The following is a 20,453-nucleotide window of genomic DNA, read 5'->3' as shown; positions in this document are numbered from 1 at the left end:
TAAATCTCCAGCCACAAATGGAATAAAAACCTCCATTCTATCCACTCTAGACCCTCATCAGTCTGTTTTGCATCAGGAGCAACTGGGTACCTCCCCACAGAGGCCACAAGGATGGGTGAATGTCTAGCAAAAATAGCTGCCACATACACCTTACTGGGGCTCCTGGAGGCGTTCCTTCTTTTCAGTGTCTAGAATGAGATACATCTGGCCCAAGCACCCCAAGTTAGTGAACTCTCTATTTTGGTTGTGAAAGCTTACTGTACTGATCAAATGTTAGGAATATTACTTACCATGGCAGGAAACCACAAAGTCTTCTTTTTATCCCCTGTAGCAACACCTTCCACACCCACCACCTTGCCATAAAGATCCTCATTCTGTTGTGGGTCATTATCGTCTTCACTGGATGAGGACGAGGATTCTTCCTCTTGTCTACGGTTCAAAGGAAACATACTTTGTATCATTATATACCATACAAGCACAGTTTCATGCATTGTGTCAAGCACCCCGAGAAAGAGCTGAGCAGCACAGAGCTGTGTGCATGATGTGTATACAGTATATATGTATAGTAAAATAAAATAACTGATTGAAAATTACATAACATTTACTTTTTTATGCTACATTAAACCAGGTCATTCATTATTATGAATCATTATTTGTACATCCAATCATTTGTTATTTATGTGTATTTTTAAGCCAATTTCCTAGCATTCAGGGCAATGATAAGAAATCATGATTTAAAACTGAATAAACCCCCTCAAATTAAGTGGCCAGTGCTATTGGTAGTATATTAGGCAAATATTATTAGGCAATTAAGCTATATATTATTAAGCTATATATTAGGCAAATATCAAATATTGAACCTGCTTTGAAAAATTCATTTACAATCCCCAAAATAGGCAAAATTCTAAAGCACACTTACATAGCATTAGAGCGACGACCACGGTTGCCTTTTTTTCCAATGACAGGAGTGCCAAAGTGCTCAGGATTGGTCAAGGGAAGCCTGTCAAGAGTCTACAAATATAACAGGAAAAACAAGCTAATAAATTAGACCATACATAACATTAATACAACCTGCACAGTATTGTGAAAGTTGTGCCACCAAAACAGCTCTTATGTAGTAAGGAATGGACTCCACAAGACCATTGGATTGGTCTTGTTCCTCCCACAAGATATGTGAGTGGATTCAGATTTGGAAAATTTAAAGGGCAAGTCAACCATCTTTAACCATCTGTCATGTTTTACATACCATTTTGAACAATTATTGCAGTGTGACAGGGCATATTATGTTCTGAAAGGGGCCACTGTCATAAGGAATAAGCAGTGTACTTGGTCTGTGACAACTAATAGGTATGTGTAAGTAACACCCACATGAATGCCGGAACCCAGATTTTCACAGCAAAACATTGTCCAAGACAATCAAGCCTCCTCTGCTGGCTTGCCTTTTCCCTCATAGTGCATCCTGATGCCACCTTTCTGCCATAACGTGAAATAAATCATGATTCATCAGACCAGGCCACCTTCTTCCATTGCTCAATGGTCGTTTTGATGGTCACATGTCTATTGTAGATGCTTTCGGCAGTAGACAATGATCAGCATGGGATGTTCATGGCATGAAGATACAAAGCTTACATGCAGCGAGCTGTGATGTACATCGTGAAATTTCTATCATAGACGGCATTAATGTTTTATTATACACTAGCTCTTCTGTAGGATTAGAATACTAAACCAATTTGGAGATACTCCAACTATGCTAAACCATTTCCAAGATGCTTTAACCATCACAATTAAATCTGTGCAGATCTGTAAGTTTGCCCATTTTTCCTGCTTCCAACACAAACTACAAGAACTGGTCACTTGCTCCCTATATATCACACAAATAACCAATGATGTTTACTTTATCTGTGAATGAATTTAATGTTGATGGCTGATCAGTATATATACACACTATATACACACACACACACACACCTCACTCTCTGCGAAGTGACGTGCTCCTTTAAGGCACAGGGATGAACGCCTCAGGGTTTTCTCATCACCATCATCAAAAACTGCAGAGAATATGAAACATGAATAGGGTGAAGGATTTAGACCAAGACATTCAAACAAGCTTCTGTAACAACCATATACACATTCAGGATATGGCAGTTTAGGACTCTTATACCATTTAAATAGACAACTAACTAAAATCACTTTCATGGTTACAACATAAAAACAGTCCTCTCTCACTTATCTCTGAAACGGACATAAGCCACTTTTGTTTACAAACTGCTACAACACAAAATTCTAGCTGAATTTAGACAGATACGGCCCAGGATATACAAAGCCAAATCAGTTTTTGATTTCCTCCCACTTACCGACTGTGTACAGACTAGCATCTGTGAGCTTGTTGATGGTAGCTTCCTGGTAGATTCCGTCTTGGTTTTTGACTTCAACCACAGCACCAACCTAAAAGCCAGGAAAGCTTTAATTTGTCTGTTCTATATACTTTAAAAAATGGGGTTTCCTCAGCCATGTGCTTAATGAAAAAGTCCTCCCTGAAAAAAATGCATATCAATATTTATTTATTTATTTATTTATTTCAGTGTTTCCCGTTTAGTTTCAATTGACAAATTTCTGTTTTCACTTTGTTGAATTACATCATACATTACTCAAAATGCAGTTAAACTACCTACTAATAGACATGCCAGCAGGCAATCATCTCTTAAAAGTCTCTCTTGATGCAGCAGTGTTTTATTCCTTTAATCTGTTCATCTCTCTGATCTTCTAATCTGTAAGATCTGCTCAAACATATAAGGTTCCAAAGGCTTAACTTTCATGCTAGTGATCTGGTGATTGTCATCTCACTGATCATTAACTAGAATAGAAGTTTTATATAGCTGTACAGCACTATGGAACTTTGAGTCCAAAGTTTGTTGTGTTCGCTATTTCTACATTTAATTTCTCATTAATACGTCCCAAAACATTGAGCTTTTGTTTTCACCTGGATAATAGCCTAAATATTGTCATTCATGCTTCACATTGTTGAAAATTTTAACCATAACCTAATTAAACACTATTGTAAAGGAGCTAATTAATTTCCCACCAGTGCAATACTTATCTGAAAACATCTCAGAGAATAATTAAAATACATAATCAACCAATTAATTGGATAGCATCAAAATGGTCTAGATTAATATATTTACATAAAGGTTTTTTTTAGCATGAAAGCTAAAAAGCATTCTTTCAAGCATTCTTCTAATGATTTAACTTCTACATCAGAAATTACACTGTAAAGAGCCTATAGGTCCATGTATTCACTAGTAAGTCAGTCCCTCAAGGATTTCACAATTTATGATCAGAGAAACTGATACAAAATCAAGCACAATGAAATATTTTGTGGAGCTTTAAAATTTTCAATATTATTGGATCAAGACAACATTGTAGGACATCCTCACAACACACATTCTGCCAAACCCCCTTATGATTAACATGTCAAACTATCAAACTATTAACATGTCAAACTATCTGCATCGCAAATTTTGAAAAATGCTTCAGCAATATTAAGCAATTAGGCAACAATGAGGCAACAATCATAAAAAAAGGCTGGAGAGTCTGGTAAGTGTGCAGGATCTATAAGTAAAAAATGTGTCCCATTTGTAAAAATTTTGACTAGATAATTGACCATGAATTGTCTTGAATTGTAGATTATACTGTTTATCCTATTTAGAAAACTATTATTTGAGCTGTTGTGCTACAAGAACAGAGGTGAAAACAACAATACATCAGAGGTTCCAATATTAATATAAAACTGAGCATGAAAGAAACTACAGAATGGTAGCATAAAAAAAATTGTGAATGTCATTGGTTGGGATGGTGAACAGCATGCTAAAAAATAAACAACAAATTTATTAGTAAAAAACTATGTATTAGTGAATCTTCTATGTAACACTTACAAAATTAACCTATCCTTCTATCTGATTTTTACTATTGACCATGTCTGCATATTGTTAAAATATAAGCAATAAATGTAATACAAAATACGATTTACAATATAAGAAAGAGATGTACTAAGTTAAGTCAGTAAAATTCATAAACTGATGTTTGTCTTTCATGTAAATGAAAAATGTGCACACAAAAACAAACAAACATATTGTCTGCATGAATAGGAAGATAAATAACTTACTATATGTTTAAGAAAAAATAAAGAATAAAATTATATGCAGGCCATATGCAGCTCTCCAAAGTTTCAAAAAATTTTCGAAAAGTTTCGAAAAACAATATATTCCCCTCTGTAATCATTCCAACAACAAGGTCAATTATTTTGTTTTGCTGTACAATGAAAAAATTTGGGTTTGAGATCAAAAGATGAATATAAAACAGATCAGAATTTATTCGGATCAGCTTATTTACATCTATATATGTTTAAACTTCTTAAACACAGCCCTGTTTATTTGAACCAACACATTTTTAAGTTAGCAAGTAACATCACAGAACAAATGAGCAGTAGTAGCTCAAGTGATTAAGGCTCTGGGTTGTTGCTTGGAAGATTGGGGTTAAAGCCCCAGCACTACCAAGCTGCCACTGTTGGGTCCCTGAGCAAGGTCCCGGACACTCTCCTTTCCAGGTGTACTGTATCAAGGCTGACCCCTATGCTCTGCTCATAACCTCCAAAGTTGAGATGGGTTAAAGAATTTCACTGTGCTGTAATGTATATGGCTAATGTAATCTGTTGGGTAGTATAACAAATCTAGATAAATGCTGAAATTCTCATTATAATTTATTTATTTATTTTTAACTCAAACCAAAATATCTTAAAAGCATAGGAAAAAAAAAGAATTGGCCTTGCCATTCCCATTGTTTGAACAGGGACTGCATATACATGTACAGTGATGTGAAAAAATGTTTGCCTCCACAATGCTTTTTCCACACAGGGCCATGTAGCTTTGGATTTTGTTTTTCCCTAATAATAAAAACAATTTAAAAATAAAAATAATTTTTTCATTTAAAAACTGCATGCTGTGTTCACTTGTGTTATCGTTGACTAATATTTAAATTTGTTTACTGATCTGAAACAAAGTGTGTCAAACATGAAAAAAAAATAACATAAAAAAAAAATCAGAAAGGGGCAAACACTTTCACACCACTGTATACATGGATTAGCATTGGGTTGAAACCACCTGCCTAATACTAAGTCCCCTTTGTGTTGCCAAAAAAGCTCTGACCCCTTAAGGCAAGGACTCCACATTTAATTTGTCAACACCTTTAACTCTATAGCCCATGTAGTCTGAGATCTTCTGATCCAATTCCACAGAAAAGCTTAAATTAAACTAATAAAAAAAATTGTTTTCTATGATAGAAAGGTGTCAGGACACACAGTGCAACCAAGATTGTTACTTGCTACACTCCACTACCGGAAGCGCCTAAAATATGCACAAAAACATGAGAACTGGACAATAGAACAGAGTCACTAGATGGCCTGGCCTTATAAATCACGTTTTCTTTTAGATTGTGTGCATGGCCAGGTGCGTGTGCATTGCTTACCTGCGAAAAAGACGGAATTAGAATGCACTGAGGAAAGTCAATGGAGGCAGTGTGATGATCTGGACAATGATCTGTTGGGAAACCTTGAGTCCTGGCTTTCATATGGTTACTTTGCACATTTTACTTTGACACACATCACCTACCTAAATATATTCTCTAATGGCAGTTGCCTCTTTCAGCATTTTAGTGCCAGATACCAGAGCACAACTTTAGAGGTCTTATTGAGTCCATGCCTCTGTTGGGCAGAGCTGTTTTGTGCCATACACAATAATAGGAATTTGGACATCTGAAAAAAATCACACAACTTTCTGTCCTTATTGAACATTTGTATTACAATGCTTGTTGCTGTTATAAGAACCTCCACTCTTTTGAGAAGCGTTTACTCTAGATTTTAAATTTTGGATTGGAATTTGTTCCCAATAAGCCACAAGTACATTATTGAGGTCACACACTGCTCCGATACTAATTGCACACCAGGCCGTCTTTTTTTGAACAATTCATCCAAATTGTTCATTGTGGACACTGTGCGTGCAACTCAAGTTCTTTCACACCAGTTTTGGGAAACCATGATCTGTATTAACCTTGCTTTGTGTACAGGGACAATTGTCATGCCAACACAGGTTTGGGCCAGGCCCATAAGTTCCAGTAAAGTGTAATTCTTAATACAACAACATACAAGGTAGTCTGGGTTAAGGCCCCCATACAGTAAGTCGAAAAATGTATGCCCATCACTAAAGCAGACATGAATTTACATATGAATTTTGAGGCACAAATAAAACAGGCTACTTGTAAAGATTGCAGTTTTATTGGTTTGTGTGTCACGGAAATTAAAAAAATTACATGATTATTCTAGATCAATTTTTACACAGTTTTCTCCATTATACATATACAACTATGCTTATACATTTACATTTTTATGCTTGGCAATATATGTAAGCTAGATGTGTATTCATAAATGTTTGAGTTTATGACAATAAAATATGTTTAATCATAAAAAAAAAAGAGTTAAGAATATTTAGAAGAAAACACATTTGTCAAAACATTGTGATAAACATGTTTGGATGAATAAGCTGCAAGAGAAGGCAAGAAACTGCCTAAAAATACCACAAGTTTCTCATTTGTTTCTCTTTCTTAGATAGCCTATTTAGATTAACTTATTTATAAAGTGTGAGCAAGTCAAATGAATCTTAATTAAGCTGGTTTGTCATGCACTGAAGAAACCAAGGAACAAAGAAGAGCTTTTTCAGGCCACTGTGACACTGAGACAGAACCGACATGCACTTTCAACATACATCATGGATATATAATTTTTATACAAAAAAAAAAAATCTTAATATACATTTTTCTATCTACATCTAAAATATGCCTCCCCAACTCTTGAAAAGCACCAGCAATTGCCAATAAAAACAATGGGACTGAAAAGGAGCTGATGACCTAATTGATATACCTAGTTTTGTTAAGTACCATATTAACTGAAAACCCCTGCATCAAAGCATACAGTATTTTCCGCACTATAAGGCGCACCTAAAAGCCTTAAATTTTCTCAAAAATCGGCCGTGTGCCTAATAATCTGGTGCGCACTGTGTGCGCACAGAGTTCCAAAAATCTGTAAAAATGTTGTGCGACTTTTGTAAGCGCTCCGCTTGACTGACTGTCGGACCATTTCCCGCTGACACAGGGACGTAATACATACACTACGTAAGCTGGTAGTGATAAACCAATCAGAGGACATTACGTAATACGTAAAGTACGTATGCCTACCTCTGCCACGCCTCCGGTAGGTATATTACCGGTATGTTGCAAAACAACATGTTTCTTCCTAACCATTATGCGCTCCACACTCCAGTCCAGTAGGTGGCGGTAAATGCACCTTAAGTTGGTTTGCCATCCGCCAACAAAAATCAGATGCTTACGAGGCACAATTCAAACTACAGGCTATCAGTTACACGGTTGTAAATGGGAATAGAGCAGCTGTGAAAGAATTCAACATCAATGTATCTATGGTTCAGAAGTGGAGGAAGCAAGAAAAAAAAAAGTAAAGAAAACACAGTAGATAAGGACTCTGATGGATTTGTGGGAGAAGATTGATTAAAAAATAATGTGGGTGTATTGTTAAATAGTAGAATAAAGTTCAACTAAACTCACTGTTTTGCTTCTGTTATCTTTTTTTTGTGGACCGTATGTTTTAGCATGCGCCATATAATACGGTGTGCCTTATGTATGGGTTAAGTACAGAAAAAGACCCCGTAATTGAGACTGCGCCTTATAATCCGGTGCGCCTTATAGTGTGGAAAATACTGTAAGTTGCAAAAGAAATAACAATGAGATTTACTATATGGATGTTATGATCAAGTACTCATAGCCATATATAGGTAGATATACAGATAGGCAGAATCCATTTAGTAAGAATCAGTAAATCTAGGTCTTTTACATTAACTCTGAAGTTACAGATGCCTCATAGAGATATGTACTCTGCCCCCTCTTGTACTCCTTGCTCATGTATAACTGTTTACCAAACACAACTCTAATATTATTTTCAAGCTTTCTGTTAAGACAACCATCCTGAACCTTATACTGTAACACAGAAAGATAGGCAGCTTACATAAAGATCATATGTGTGTCACAATGGTGGCACAACAACAGCCTCTTTCTTAACATAATAAGTAATAGCGGAACTCACTATTGGAGAATACATACTCAAAAAGAGCTGCTGTGGAAAGAACGTCCACATCACCAATGACCTAACCTGTTCCCTTCTCAGAGATATGGCCATAAGGTCTGCCCACTAGAGACTATTTCCCATGATAATTGAAGTAGTTTAGACTGATCCATAAACCCTCACCAGTTTCTGCCGTGGTACCATAAAGATTGTCTTGTGTAGATAGATCACTGTATGGTAAGGCAGATGCTCCACCCACAAACACTTCAGAAAGTGGTGAGAACAGCAGAACTCATCATGACCAACAAATCTCCATTCATCTAGGACATCATCAGTCATTGTGCAAGAGTAAGGTCACAAAATCACCTGTCACCCAGCACACAGTCTATTTTCCAGATGTTTTCCATCAAATTTTAAACAGCAGCATAGTAATCAATAACTGTAGATTTTTAATGCAATAAACTTTGTGTGATCCTTTCCCTACCAAGTAAAATCTCTTAGTATGATAAAGCAAATAATTGTTCTTTGTATCAATAGTTTGACTGAAAGGTATTTCCCTATTTTTACCAATTTAACACTTGTTCTGGAATGAGAAAAGAAAAATCTAAGGAGATTATCCTAGTCAATTCTAGGATATCCTAAAACAAAGCCTATTGCATAGGCTTTCTACTTGATAGTGGACATTTGCAATAAAGCTCCTGCACATGGATCCTAAACTTTTAATTAATTTATGTTTTTATCTGTCTGCATTAGTAAGGACCATTCTGATGCTTTTTTCTGTATCCTAAAGATCATCAATTAATGATGAATATTAAAGATGTATTTATTATTTACATATATAATTTCTGTACAAAAAAACATGGTACCATTTAGACTTTCTAACATTATCTTACCTTCAGACTTCCTTTTATGTGCTCATCATGCACCTCAGCAGTGGAGGAGTCGGGTTTGAAGGTCACCTGTTTGGATTAAAAAAATAATTAATAAATTAATAAATAAAAACACAAACAAATTGATAGATAATTAAATAAATGGTAAATAAATATTAAATAAACATTTTTTTTGATAAAGTTGAAATTTCCATTCCCATAATTCAAATGACCCTTCTAAAAGATAAAGAAAGGAAAAGTAAAAAAAAAAAAATGCCCCGGTTGGGAAAAGGTGGGTAAAGGAGAGAAAGAATACAGAATTACAGACATTCAGACAGACACAGAGACAAATGTAAATCATTATCAAAAACAAACAAATCCTGAATGTATCGACACATGCAGCATACCAAAAAAATGGGAAAAACTTGACTATATGACCACAAACACCATTTCCACCTAAACAAAACACAATTCCAACATTAAGCAGCTAAATGAGCAGAGTAAAAATACATAAACACTGCATATGTAAGAATATTGACCGGAAAACAGATTCTAAAGATTCCAAGGGTATAATGATCAGCACTCTGTGACCAAAGCTCAGACATAACAATAACCCTTGGTGATAACCATCTTACCTTTGGTGTTTCAGAATTATAAATCATATTCCAATATAAAAAACTCTACTCGGTTCTTGTAATCCCATGCCTTCAGTTTTTTGGCTCTGTTACTTCCTGTGTCTGTGAGAGACTTACAAACGAAAGATGGCGATTGGCCATCAGCCCTCACACACTAACTTCAATGCCTTACTATTGGATTTTGCCTTACTTTGAATGAGTTGAAATTGGATCAATATGCGGGTCAAACATCCAAATCGGCCAAAGGGGATCTCGAGCAAACGTTGTTTGGAAAAAACAACATTGAAATCCCATTTTAAATTTAATGATGCAGATATCTACAGAATTGATTCACGTTTTTGCTTTCTTAATATTTGAAAACACTTAGCAAAAGGAATACTCTGTGTGTACTACAAAAGATTTATCACCAAAAAATAGCGTGGATAAAGTTGTTAAATATTAGACAGGAATACCTTATATCAGCTGTAAGGGATGTTCACATGTTTATTATGGTTCAGTTTTGTTTATTTGGTCCAAAGTTTTCACTGTTTTTATTTGCGGAAGTGCTGACTTGCTTTCAGAGCTCAATTGTGCGTCAGATATGACATGAATCACGTTACTGAATTTATATACAACACTTAATACCTTTATTTTGATATCAGAATTCATACACCTTGTAGTATTTGAGATATACTCAAGATATACTTGAGCATGTGGTATTCAAACAAGAGGGTCAAACAGGCCTAGGTTTACTTTTAAACTTCTCTCAAATCATTTGAATGTGTTTGTTGGTAGGTTTATTTTGTGAATAATACACACAGAGTTCACTGTTTTAATCAAATTATCTTTGAAATGTAGATGATGTATTTCACTTAATTTTTAGTTTCCTTGCATTTTTAATTAAGCTTGATTCACCCACAGATGAATTCACTTCATATGCATTTTTAGTCAATTAACTTTAATAAATTTAACATTTACCATTAAATAACATTTCAGACCTGTTTTTCAGAGTATTGGCTTACCTTGGCCTTGACAAGTTTCTTGGCAGTCTTGATCTTGGCCTCACAAAATGCCCCACGGTACTTGGCACTCACGTCAGTGCCAACAGTCAGGTATGCAGGCTCCTCAAGAGTCTGTAATGAGACATGGAATAATAAATGTAAATAGAAAAATAAAATATGCCAACATTAAATAGCTCTAATAAACAGCTGCAATTCACTGATCACACAAACATAAAAAAATCAAATCAATAACCAATATAATGTGCTTTGTATTTATAAACATTAGAGCTTAATGCTAACAATATGCACTTGGGGTATTAAATGACTCCATTGAGTGGTATTTATTTAGTCCAAAAGGTCTTTCTGTCATTACAGGCCAGCAGAACACACTGGTATTACACTTCAAAATTCTAGTATTGTGGCAAGCCCCATATGGAACAAACAGCCAATGTTGGTCATTCATTCATTCATTCAGTAATTTTCTACTGCTTATCAGAACGTCTCGGGTCACGGGGAGCCTGTGCCTATCTCAGGCGTCATTGGGCATCAAGGCAGGATACACCCTGGACGGAGTGCCAACTTATCGCAGGGCACACACACACACTCTCATTCACTCACACACTCCAATGTTGGTCAGCAACACAAAAATGCCTTGAAAATATCAATGATGAAGGAAGGTTTTCAAAAGCTAATCCTCTCCCCATTCAATTATAAATCCTATAACTTTGAAGTAAAATCCACTTGACTAGACTAGTCTGAATATTAAATCTAAATAAACTCACTGGATCTGTGTATGTATTGTACCATCAATAATGTGATAGATGCAAGCTAATAGATGCATTTTTACTGTGTGCCACCTTAAAAAAAACGTCACAAAGCAATATTTGATTATGCCATAAGGCATTGTTTAGAAGCCCAATGCACAATACATTTCATAAAATAAACAAAATAAACCAGGTCTTATATAATCATAACATTTAATAAACCATTAACTTTGTTTTAAGTTCAAACAGGAATAAAACCTGAATGGGATTCCAGTCCATCATTGGCTGCATGTACACACATTTACACCTAAGGTCATCTGATCTTGTGAAGAAAAATTTGTTTACTATAATGAAAATGTAAAAAAAAAAATTTAATTCCTAGTCCCTTGACTTTAAGGAACATAAAGTAATAACTTTAGGTTTGCGATCAAGAAGCATGGTGCAGACTTTGTTCAAAATGTTCTTCACTTCCACAATTGAATTTCTCTCCCTTTCCATATCTTGAATGTGTGAATTAAACACACACATGAGTGAGTGCATGTGCAAGAGGTAAATTTCACTGAACTAATCTTCCAAAATCTTCTTGATCATGTTTTTTCCTGTGACAAAAAGAATGCTTTCAAGGCTGGAAACATCTGTAGCAGCTTCTCAATAGCTGGGAATAATGACAGCCGTCATGTCTTGCTGTGAGAAAGGAGAACGAGACAAAAACACAGGAACTTCCTTTGTAAATTATCTGTGCAAGGCGTGGCCTAAAGAGAAGGGTGAAAGTAATGCAAATACGCATAGAATAAACGACAACTATAGAAAGCAAAAGCCTAATCCTGGCGGATGCATTTTTTAGTCTCAGAAAGAGTTTTGTACATTTTAGTCAATTGCACAATTCATTACAATACCTCATATAACCGTGCTATTATATTAAAGGCAGGGTCTCCGATTTTTGAGAAATGCTTCAGAAAACTGAATCGGGCTGATAATAAACAAAAATCAAAACAAATGTGTAGCCAATGTCAGAAAGGGGCGGGGGTTGTCAATATGTGGCGGAGAGAGTGTTCAGTGCGCATGTGGGACATTAGCAGAAAGCGGGTTTAGCATTGACATGGAGGATAAAAATCAAAGAAAGAAAGCGAAGAAAGGCTTACGATACGGCAAGAAGCAGGACCTGTGCTAATATAAGATCAGCTTTCCAGTGCTGGAGAGAACTGAAGGAGCAGGAAGTTGGCCGCATATTCACAGATTTTTCCCGATTCACGGAGTTTCCCGAGTCAATAACTCCTGAGCTAAACGCTGTTACTACAAAAATAACACCTTTACTATCATAGTAATGTAGAGAGGCAGCTACAACCGCGTTTTGTGTAGTAACAGCATTTAGCTCAGGAGTTATTGACTCAGGAAATTCAACTTTACCACTTGTGGTCGCCCCCTATTTTCATGATTTTCACCTACATGACCTACCCACCTAAAAAGTGGTACAGCTCCAAAAAGTTACAGAGGCTAGAATGGAGGGTTTTGATTTCCGTCTGAGTTGTTTACCTGATAAACTGATTAAATACATTGCTGTATTTAATGATGGTAGGTAAACGATAACTGAGGGTCATAGACACATGTCTTGGCTTTCACCAAAAAAAATTCAAGTCAAAAGACTCAAAATGTATTTTATATGAATATTTTTCTACGGACATGTCCGTCCGTTCATGTTTTTCTTGTTTACTGTATAACTTTGTATTAAAAGACTGCATGCTCAGTTTAAAAGGCCTAAAACAAAGAGAACCCCTCTGAATAAAAACCTACTGTGAAAAAGGCCTGTAACCTGACACCCTGAGGCATGAGAGTGAGAAAAGTTTGAGAATTGCACAATAAAACCATTGCACAGAATGTACTGTGCAGCCCGCCCTTCATAGACGTGTCATGGTCCATATACCGTTGGAATCGACTCCTTATTGGCTAAAGAGCTGTCCTGGATCATGAAATCACTACTGGAGGGAGCAATTGTCAGTCAAGGGGTGGGTGTCCCACCTAGGATGGAGAGACATCATTGGCTTCTCAGCCATCTATTTCTGCACTACAGGCTCCGATTGGCTCATGTGAGGGCTTGTTTGATTCATTAGGCCCTGGACTACAAATCTGATGCCTCAGTGTAGTTTTATAAGCCTCCTAGGAGAAGTGAGAGCCGAAAAAAAGGACGGAAGTGAACTGCTGTTTACAGTTTTCGGTCAGAAACGTAATATTTGTGAGGCGAGCAAAGCGTGTTGGATTAAAAGGCTTACATATACCAGTTCCTTGGACTCTTGGGGATTTTTTACAAGCATTTGTTTTGGAAAATATTACCCCAGTGAAGAAAGGGAAGCGTTTAAAGGCAAGTAAACAACTGGACTAGTGCTGCCTAGTTCAGGTGACTATCAACATGGATTAAATTAGTATGACGGCTATAAATCATATTATGCTTTGTGTGTGGGCTTAATAAAATCCTGAGCGTCTAAGCTTTCAAACAGTATATAATTTAACCGTGTATTTAGAGGATTTAATGGCTACAATGAAGTTGATGCAGCCTCATCCCTTGTGGTGGTGGCGCGTGGACGGCACGGCAGTCACATAAGTGGTTTTAAGACGCCGAGGCGCTTTTTTCCTTCTCGGTAGGTCATTAACGTTGATTTTGCTTTGTTTCACAGAACTAAAATATGCCGTCCATTGCATGATTATGCTTGTGTGTCATTTTTGCTTGTTTGTTTATCTGCAATCGTATTGTTCTTCCCTTCAGCTAGGAATAAAGACTAATTTCTGTCCATTATTTGCCTGGGTCACGTATGTATGTGTGGGCGGCGCTATCAATACAGGGGTGGGACCCATAAGGGTTAGGGGCGTGTTTGTTTTGGTGATTTCAAATGTCAACATTGGCTTTCAAAAATCGGAGACCCTGCCTTTAAGTGTTCATTCCAGCATTTTTGCACATGCACTATAGAACATACAGTATGTATACTGGTCGTCACTGCTTTTGTGTATTGTCTTTTGTGTAATGTCTTGTGGATTGTCTTGCACTGTTTGCACCAGGTTGCACAGATGCACTTTATGTGGCTAGGACTAACTTACTTAAGTGCTTAGCTCTGTGCTGTTGAATGTAGCACCATGGTCCTGGAGAAACGTTGTCTCATTTCACTGTGTACTGCATCAGCTATATATGGTTGAAATGACAATAAAATCTTCTTGACATGTTTGGGGAAAAAAAGAGGACATATGGTCACCCTAAGAAACTGAAATCATATTGATTATTATTCAAATCATAGCCATTCATGGCTGGAAATCTGATGAAGAAAATTTGCCAATTTTCCACCAAACTTTCTTGGAGGAATAGCCATACTGTCCCGTCCCTATAAATCACACTTTCCACTAAGCATGCTATGCTGCTTAGTTACACAATATGAGCAGAAGTTTGAAAAAATTAGACTGGCTGACTTCATGTATCCCAGAGGAAGTATGTGAAAGCCTTCACCCTCCCTGGTTAGAAGCTGGTATATTATATAATAAGTGACAGGTGTGTGTAAAATAGTAGATAAATTTGAATATATTAAAATGGGGGGCCCATTATTGCTCAGTTTGGCAAATTAGATGATTTCTCATCTGTGATAAACTCTCCAATATTAGATTTGACCCCAGGTACAAAATAACTTGTAAATTTCACTGAAGGCATTTTCTATATGGGAAGGGTATAATGTTTTTGATTAAATACCTATTTACTTTTTAGTCACAGTCTAGAGCTCTTATCAGTACATTATTTAGGAATGGAAAATTGGATGCCAAATTGGCAAACATGTAAAGACTAGCTTTCTCTTATTGATTGATTGACTGAATATATGCAGTTTCTAAGAATTGTAATTTAATTAAAAAATATAATTGCTCCTCTCTGTCAAAGTTGCATGTGCATAAGGTTTTATCAACACAAACATATTCAGCTTTGAAAGTCAGAGTGCATTTTGAAAAGACAAAAGTCTAAATATAGACTCTTACCATTTAGATTAAAGGTCTTTCTTGCATTTAGTTTTTATTAACAAATACTGAAAAGCATATCACATTGTTGCACACTGAAAGCTTTCTCGGGATTGCTGAATCTGCAATTCTCTGAGGCATATCTGCAACATCTCAAACCCTGTATTGTAAATGGCTTGCAAAGTAACGTTCCATTTATCTTTTTACTTACGGCACCAGACTCAATGAACCATACTCAAAAGATCAGACAACCCAAACATATACATCTCAAAATAGTGGAAAATATTGCCAATGGGTGGCAAATCATAAAAGGGATCAATAAATCAACTTGTGTCCTCAGACTTGCACAGCTGCCTACAACTAGGAACAAGTATAATAAGCATTTACATTTATGGCATTTGGCAGACGCCCTTATCCAGAGGGACGTACATAAGTGCTTAAATCTCTAACATTGAATACATTAATGCTGGTTCACTAGGTTACATACTTAAGATACCATGAGTTTAAAACATTTGTTCAAAATGTTTTAAACTCATTTAAATTCTTATAGCATGACACTGATGCGAAAATCGCTCTGGTAAAGAACTTAAATACCTTCTAAAAATGTTCTAGTATTCACATTAATGACTGAACTAGCACTAGCCACCAAGCTAAATAATAGAATGTAATTTAACCCTCTGGGGTCTGAGGGTATTTTTGGACATGGTGAAGTTTTGACATACCCTGATATTTGTGCTTTTTTCAGTTGCTTATGAAGATATAAATGGCTAAAGTCTAATATCACTGTAATCAGCACAAACTGGACTACAATAATACGTGAGCAGCATGTATGTACATGATTGTGTTTTTGAGAAAACAATGTTTATGTTTGGTTAGTGAAAAATGAAACATTATAAATCACTTGAATAAGGCCATAAAACACATACAGAACATTGGTTCACGGGACTTTTGAGAACTGGATCTTGTATCCTAGTGTTTTTGCTTCAAAATTATGTGAAAATCATCTTATTTACTCGCTCACAGAAAACAATGTATTGATTTAAATTTTCTAAGACACTTTTTTGTTTGTAAAGGGCATATGCGAGTAGGCGTCAACTATCATGCATATTAATGCAATTCACACCTGAGAAGACAAAGGCCCGCATAATGAGCTGCATAATGAGCCTTACAGGTAAGTGTGTGACTGAGAGGAGTTACAAGAATGTGGAGATTACAAGAAGAAGGAGTTAAAAGAATGTGAAGACAAAATAAATGTGTATATTTTGTGTTTGTAGTTTATTTAGAATATTTAACTAGTGCAAACAGTGCCAGACAAGAGATAAGTACTAAAAAAAATCCTAAAATCCACATAAAGTGCATGTGTGCCAGACAAGAGACTGAGCAAACAGACACTATACTACAAGACAGATGCTTAAAATAAATAATAAAGTAACAATATGTATACAAGTAACAATATTGTATATGACCAATACAATATGGCTCTGTTAAAATCTTTAATGGAATCTGTTAAAACTTGGTGCTTCTTACAGCATTGTTTGGGGCGTTGATCTGGTTTGCATAGCCCGCGTCAGGTCATTTTCATATGAATGGTGGGATCACATTAGCGCTAATGAGGTCGAGCCAGAAAAACTGTACCTCTCTTTACTTTTAAATGATGTAATTAAAATCGAAAGCAAATATTGTCTTTTTGTGTAATCTGTATGTAAGTAGACATTTCAGGCCTTCATTAGACATATGTATCACGTTCGTGTGATAAGTATTGGCGGAGTTATCAGTTCATATTTGTAACGTGTTTCAGGAAGATGGTCAAGGAGACAGATGTCTGAATGCACACCCTGGTTATTTTCTTTATTTGCCAAAAGAACAGTATTTTGTTGTTATTATGAAGGCAGTCAAATAAAAGTAGACACTTCACAGTTTCGAATGATGTATTACATGTATGTGTATGATTATGAATGACGGAGTATTTTAAGTGGATTTCACGTTGAAGAGGAAAAAAGCGCCAAAAACGCGCCGGTGCGCCTGTCGACCCCAGAGGGTTAAATTGAAGACAGAACACTGCACGAACCATGGAATGTGATGTCAGGAGAGCCTTGAGGAAGGTGAATATACTGAAAGCTGCTGGACACAAAAGAGGCTACTTTATAGAGATTCTGACCACCAGGAAAGCTTATTTTAAGCCTTATTAAAAATTTGCTTTGATGAGGGGATGGTGGCATCAAAGGCTCTGTACTAGCTACACATTGTTTCTGGACAATTTTTACACCAGCCTCATTCTCTTTCAGAATTCAAAATCAAATATATTGTTGTGGGACCACACTGAAAAGCCACATTGGTTTTCCAGAAAATACACCAAATGAGATCTAGGGGTTCATTAGACAAGACAATTTACTTTTTGTGGAATGGATGGACACTTGATGTTACATTGTGCTCTACAGTGCATGGAGCCTTAAGTAGAAAAACTGTAAAATGCAAAGTAAAGAAGGCAGAAGCATGGCAGCTTAGGGATATCCAGGTTCCTGATGCTGTAGTGGATTACAACCAAAATAGCAGTGTGAATTTATCAGCCACACTCTGTGGTGGACACTAATAACCAAAGAGTGCATCTGATAAATGCCAGTTTGCAAACTGTTAAACCTGCATATTTTATAACATCTTACCATTGATTTGATTTGAAATTGATTTATCTACTGTGTATCAGAGATGTTCGAGAGAGGTTTTTGCAGAGAAATGTACTGTATTGGCAGACTCTGCAGTGTGCCATATATATATATATATATATATACACGTGTATATATATATATAGGCTTCGTGTACATGAATTCAGAAGATTTTTTTTTCTTTTTTTGCCGTGTTCCATCTTCTCTGTAATATACAGTGTTCCTTGAAATTTTGTGTACCCTTTGGAAATTCCTATATTTCTGCATAAATATGACCCAAAACATCAGATTTTCTCACAAGTTCTGAAAGTAAACAAAGTGAACAAAATCAAAAAATGAGCCAAAAATATTATACTTCAATTAATTATTGAGAAAAATGATCCAGCATTGACTTACACCGGAACACCGTTAAGATGGTCGCATAGCGAGAGAGCTCCCGGTAGAACCAGAGAAATTAAGTAAATTCCCCCATACAAGTCGAGTAAATAATTAAATAAAAAGCATAGAAAAGGGGGTAAGAGCCATAATTCCACACAGAGCAATTAAAAACCGTCATAAGACAAGGAGTGAGAAAGACGGGGCACAGCAACATAGCAATAATAGCAGCTAACAGGTCTAAGCTAGCGGAGAAATGTCTGACCTGGAGTTGATTCTGCGAGAACTAAGAGAGTTTCGCCCGAGGCAGAAGGGCGAGTTGAAAAAGCAGAGGAGAGGATCCAAAACACAGAGGAAGTTATCACGGCTATGCTACAGCTGCACACTAAAATGGAGGATAAGCTGCTGGAAAGTCGCTCCAGACGCGATAACATAAGGATTTACGGGGTGCCGGAGGATGCCGAGAAGGATTCAACAACGATGGTTTCGTTTGTGGAAAATTTACCACATGGGGGCCTCGAGTTAGCAGAGGACATGCCCGATCTGCAGATTGAGAGAGCTCATCGGTCAGTGGGACCGAAACCGCCGGCAGAGGCGCCGCCACGCTCCATCATAATTAAGTTTTTGAGTTTCAAAACAAAAAGAGACAATACTCCGCAAAGCATGGCAGAGGAAGGGGTTTACCTGGCAAGAAAACCACTTAAATCTGGACCACGACTATCCACCTCAAATACTCAAAAAATGAAGAGAATATTCTGAGATCCGCAAAGTGCTGAAAGAAAAAAAAGTTCCATTCCAGACCCTCTTCCCAGCCAGGCTGCACGTGAGGCATGATGACAGAACCAAAACCTACGATAATATAGAGGAGGCATCAGAGGACCTGCGGAGAAGAGGTTACACTGTGACAATCACTAGGCCTCCGGAGACGCTCTTAGAGCAGGTGCAGCGGTTATCATGGACAAGAGTGGACAGACGAGCAAGGAAGGACACACCGGGCTCAAACACACCGGGCACACCGGGATCAAAGCCGGGCGGGAAACATGTTATAGGGAGAAGCTCCGAACCTTCAGAAGGCCATCATCGGCCCACTCCAGGACCTAAAAGATTTAACCCAAAGTTTGAGGAAGACGGAGTTAATAGTGAAATCTCTAGAACTGTACTGTAATTAAGGGTGGAATTCCATGACAGGATTGACTGGTTCGTTCGGGATTTTTCACCTTTGACCCCCCCCCCCTTTTTCTTCTCTTTTTTCTTTCTCTCTTCTTTTTTCATTAGTGTTCCACTATGCGGCTGTTGCAGGTAAGGGCCTCTCCCTCTGGATTGAAGAGGGGGATTTTTCCCTTTGAGAAGAGAAGCTCAAAAGGGTCAGGTTAACAGACCCCTACATAGGAAGTCACACGGACAAGTTGTGTTCAGGTTTATGTTTTTTATTGTTATGTTAGTTGTTCATTCCCTGCCAGTTCTTGCAGGGAGGGGGAAGCGCACCAGGTTTTTGAGTGGAGTGAAGAGGGGAATCACATAGATGCAAAACAGGTCTTTAAAAAGCTAGCATCATTTAATATAAATGGAGTACTCAATCCGATTAAGAGGGGGAAAATCTTATCAAAATTAAAGAAAGATAGGATTCAGATAGCTTTTTTGCAAGAATCACATCTTAAAGACTCTGAACATGCCAAATTGAATAAATCAGGATTTAAACATGTCTACTTTTCTTCCCATAGATCAGGAAAGAGGAGAGGAGTGGCGACTCTGATATCCGGTGCTGTAAATTATGAACACATCAGAACTTAAGGATAGTGAAGGCAGATTTGTGATGGTTACGGCCAAAATAGAAGGAATTGTGATGAGTCTCTTTAACGTGTATGTCCCTCCGGGCAGTGACTGGTCCTTTTATAAATATATAATTGATCTAATGACAACAAAAAGTCAAGGGATTCTAATATGTGGAGGAGATTTTAATATTCGATTAGACCCGAAAATTGATTCATCAAACGGGAGATCTGGTGCCAA

At 36.9% G+C, this 20,453-nt stretch overlaps 1 protein-coding gene across 5 annotated transcripts in view; it reads right to left on the bottom strand.

The window, feature by feature from the left end:
* Nucleotides 1–20,453, bottom strand: part of arid4b (AT-rich interaction domain 4B) — a 101,855-nt gene that overhangs the window by 68,088 nt on the left and 13,314 nt on the right. For 4 of the 5 annotated variants that reach the window (XM_027165786.2, XM_027165785.2, XM_027165787.2 and 1 more), the window contains exons 3-8: nucleotides 10,685–10,795; nucleotides 9,073–9,138; nucleotides 2,355–2,445; nucleotides 1,969–2,048; nucleotides 920–1,011; nucleotides 291–429 (exon numbers count right to left, since the gene is read on the bottom strand). In XM_027165786.2, coding sequence (XP_027021587.1) covers nucleotides 291–429; nucleotides 920–1,011; nucleotides 1,969–2,048; nucleotides 2,355–2,445; nucleotides 9,073–9,138; nucleotides 10,685–10,795 — 579 coding nt within the window. The remainder of the gene's footprint in view (nucleotides 1–290; nucleotides 430–919; nucleotides 1,012–1,968; nucleotides 2,049–2,354; nucleotides 2,446–9,072; nucleotides 9,139–10,684; nucleotides 10,796–20,453) is intronic. The other variant, XM_047812670.1, reaches the window with a different exon arrangement.

The sequence above is a fragment of the Tachysurus fulvidraco genome, chromosome 4, assembly GCF_022655615.1.
Source record: "Tachysurus fulvidraco isolate hzauxx_2018 chromosome 4, HZAU_PFXX_2.0, whole genome shotgun sequence".
NCBI classification, from domain to species: Eukaryota; Metazoa; Chordata; class Actinopteri; order Siluriformes; family Bagridae; genus Tachysurus; species Tachysurus fulvidraco.
This window is presented reverse-complemented; position numbering and strand designations above follow the sequence as displayed.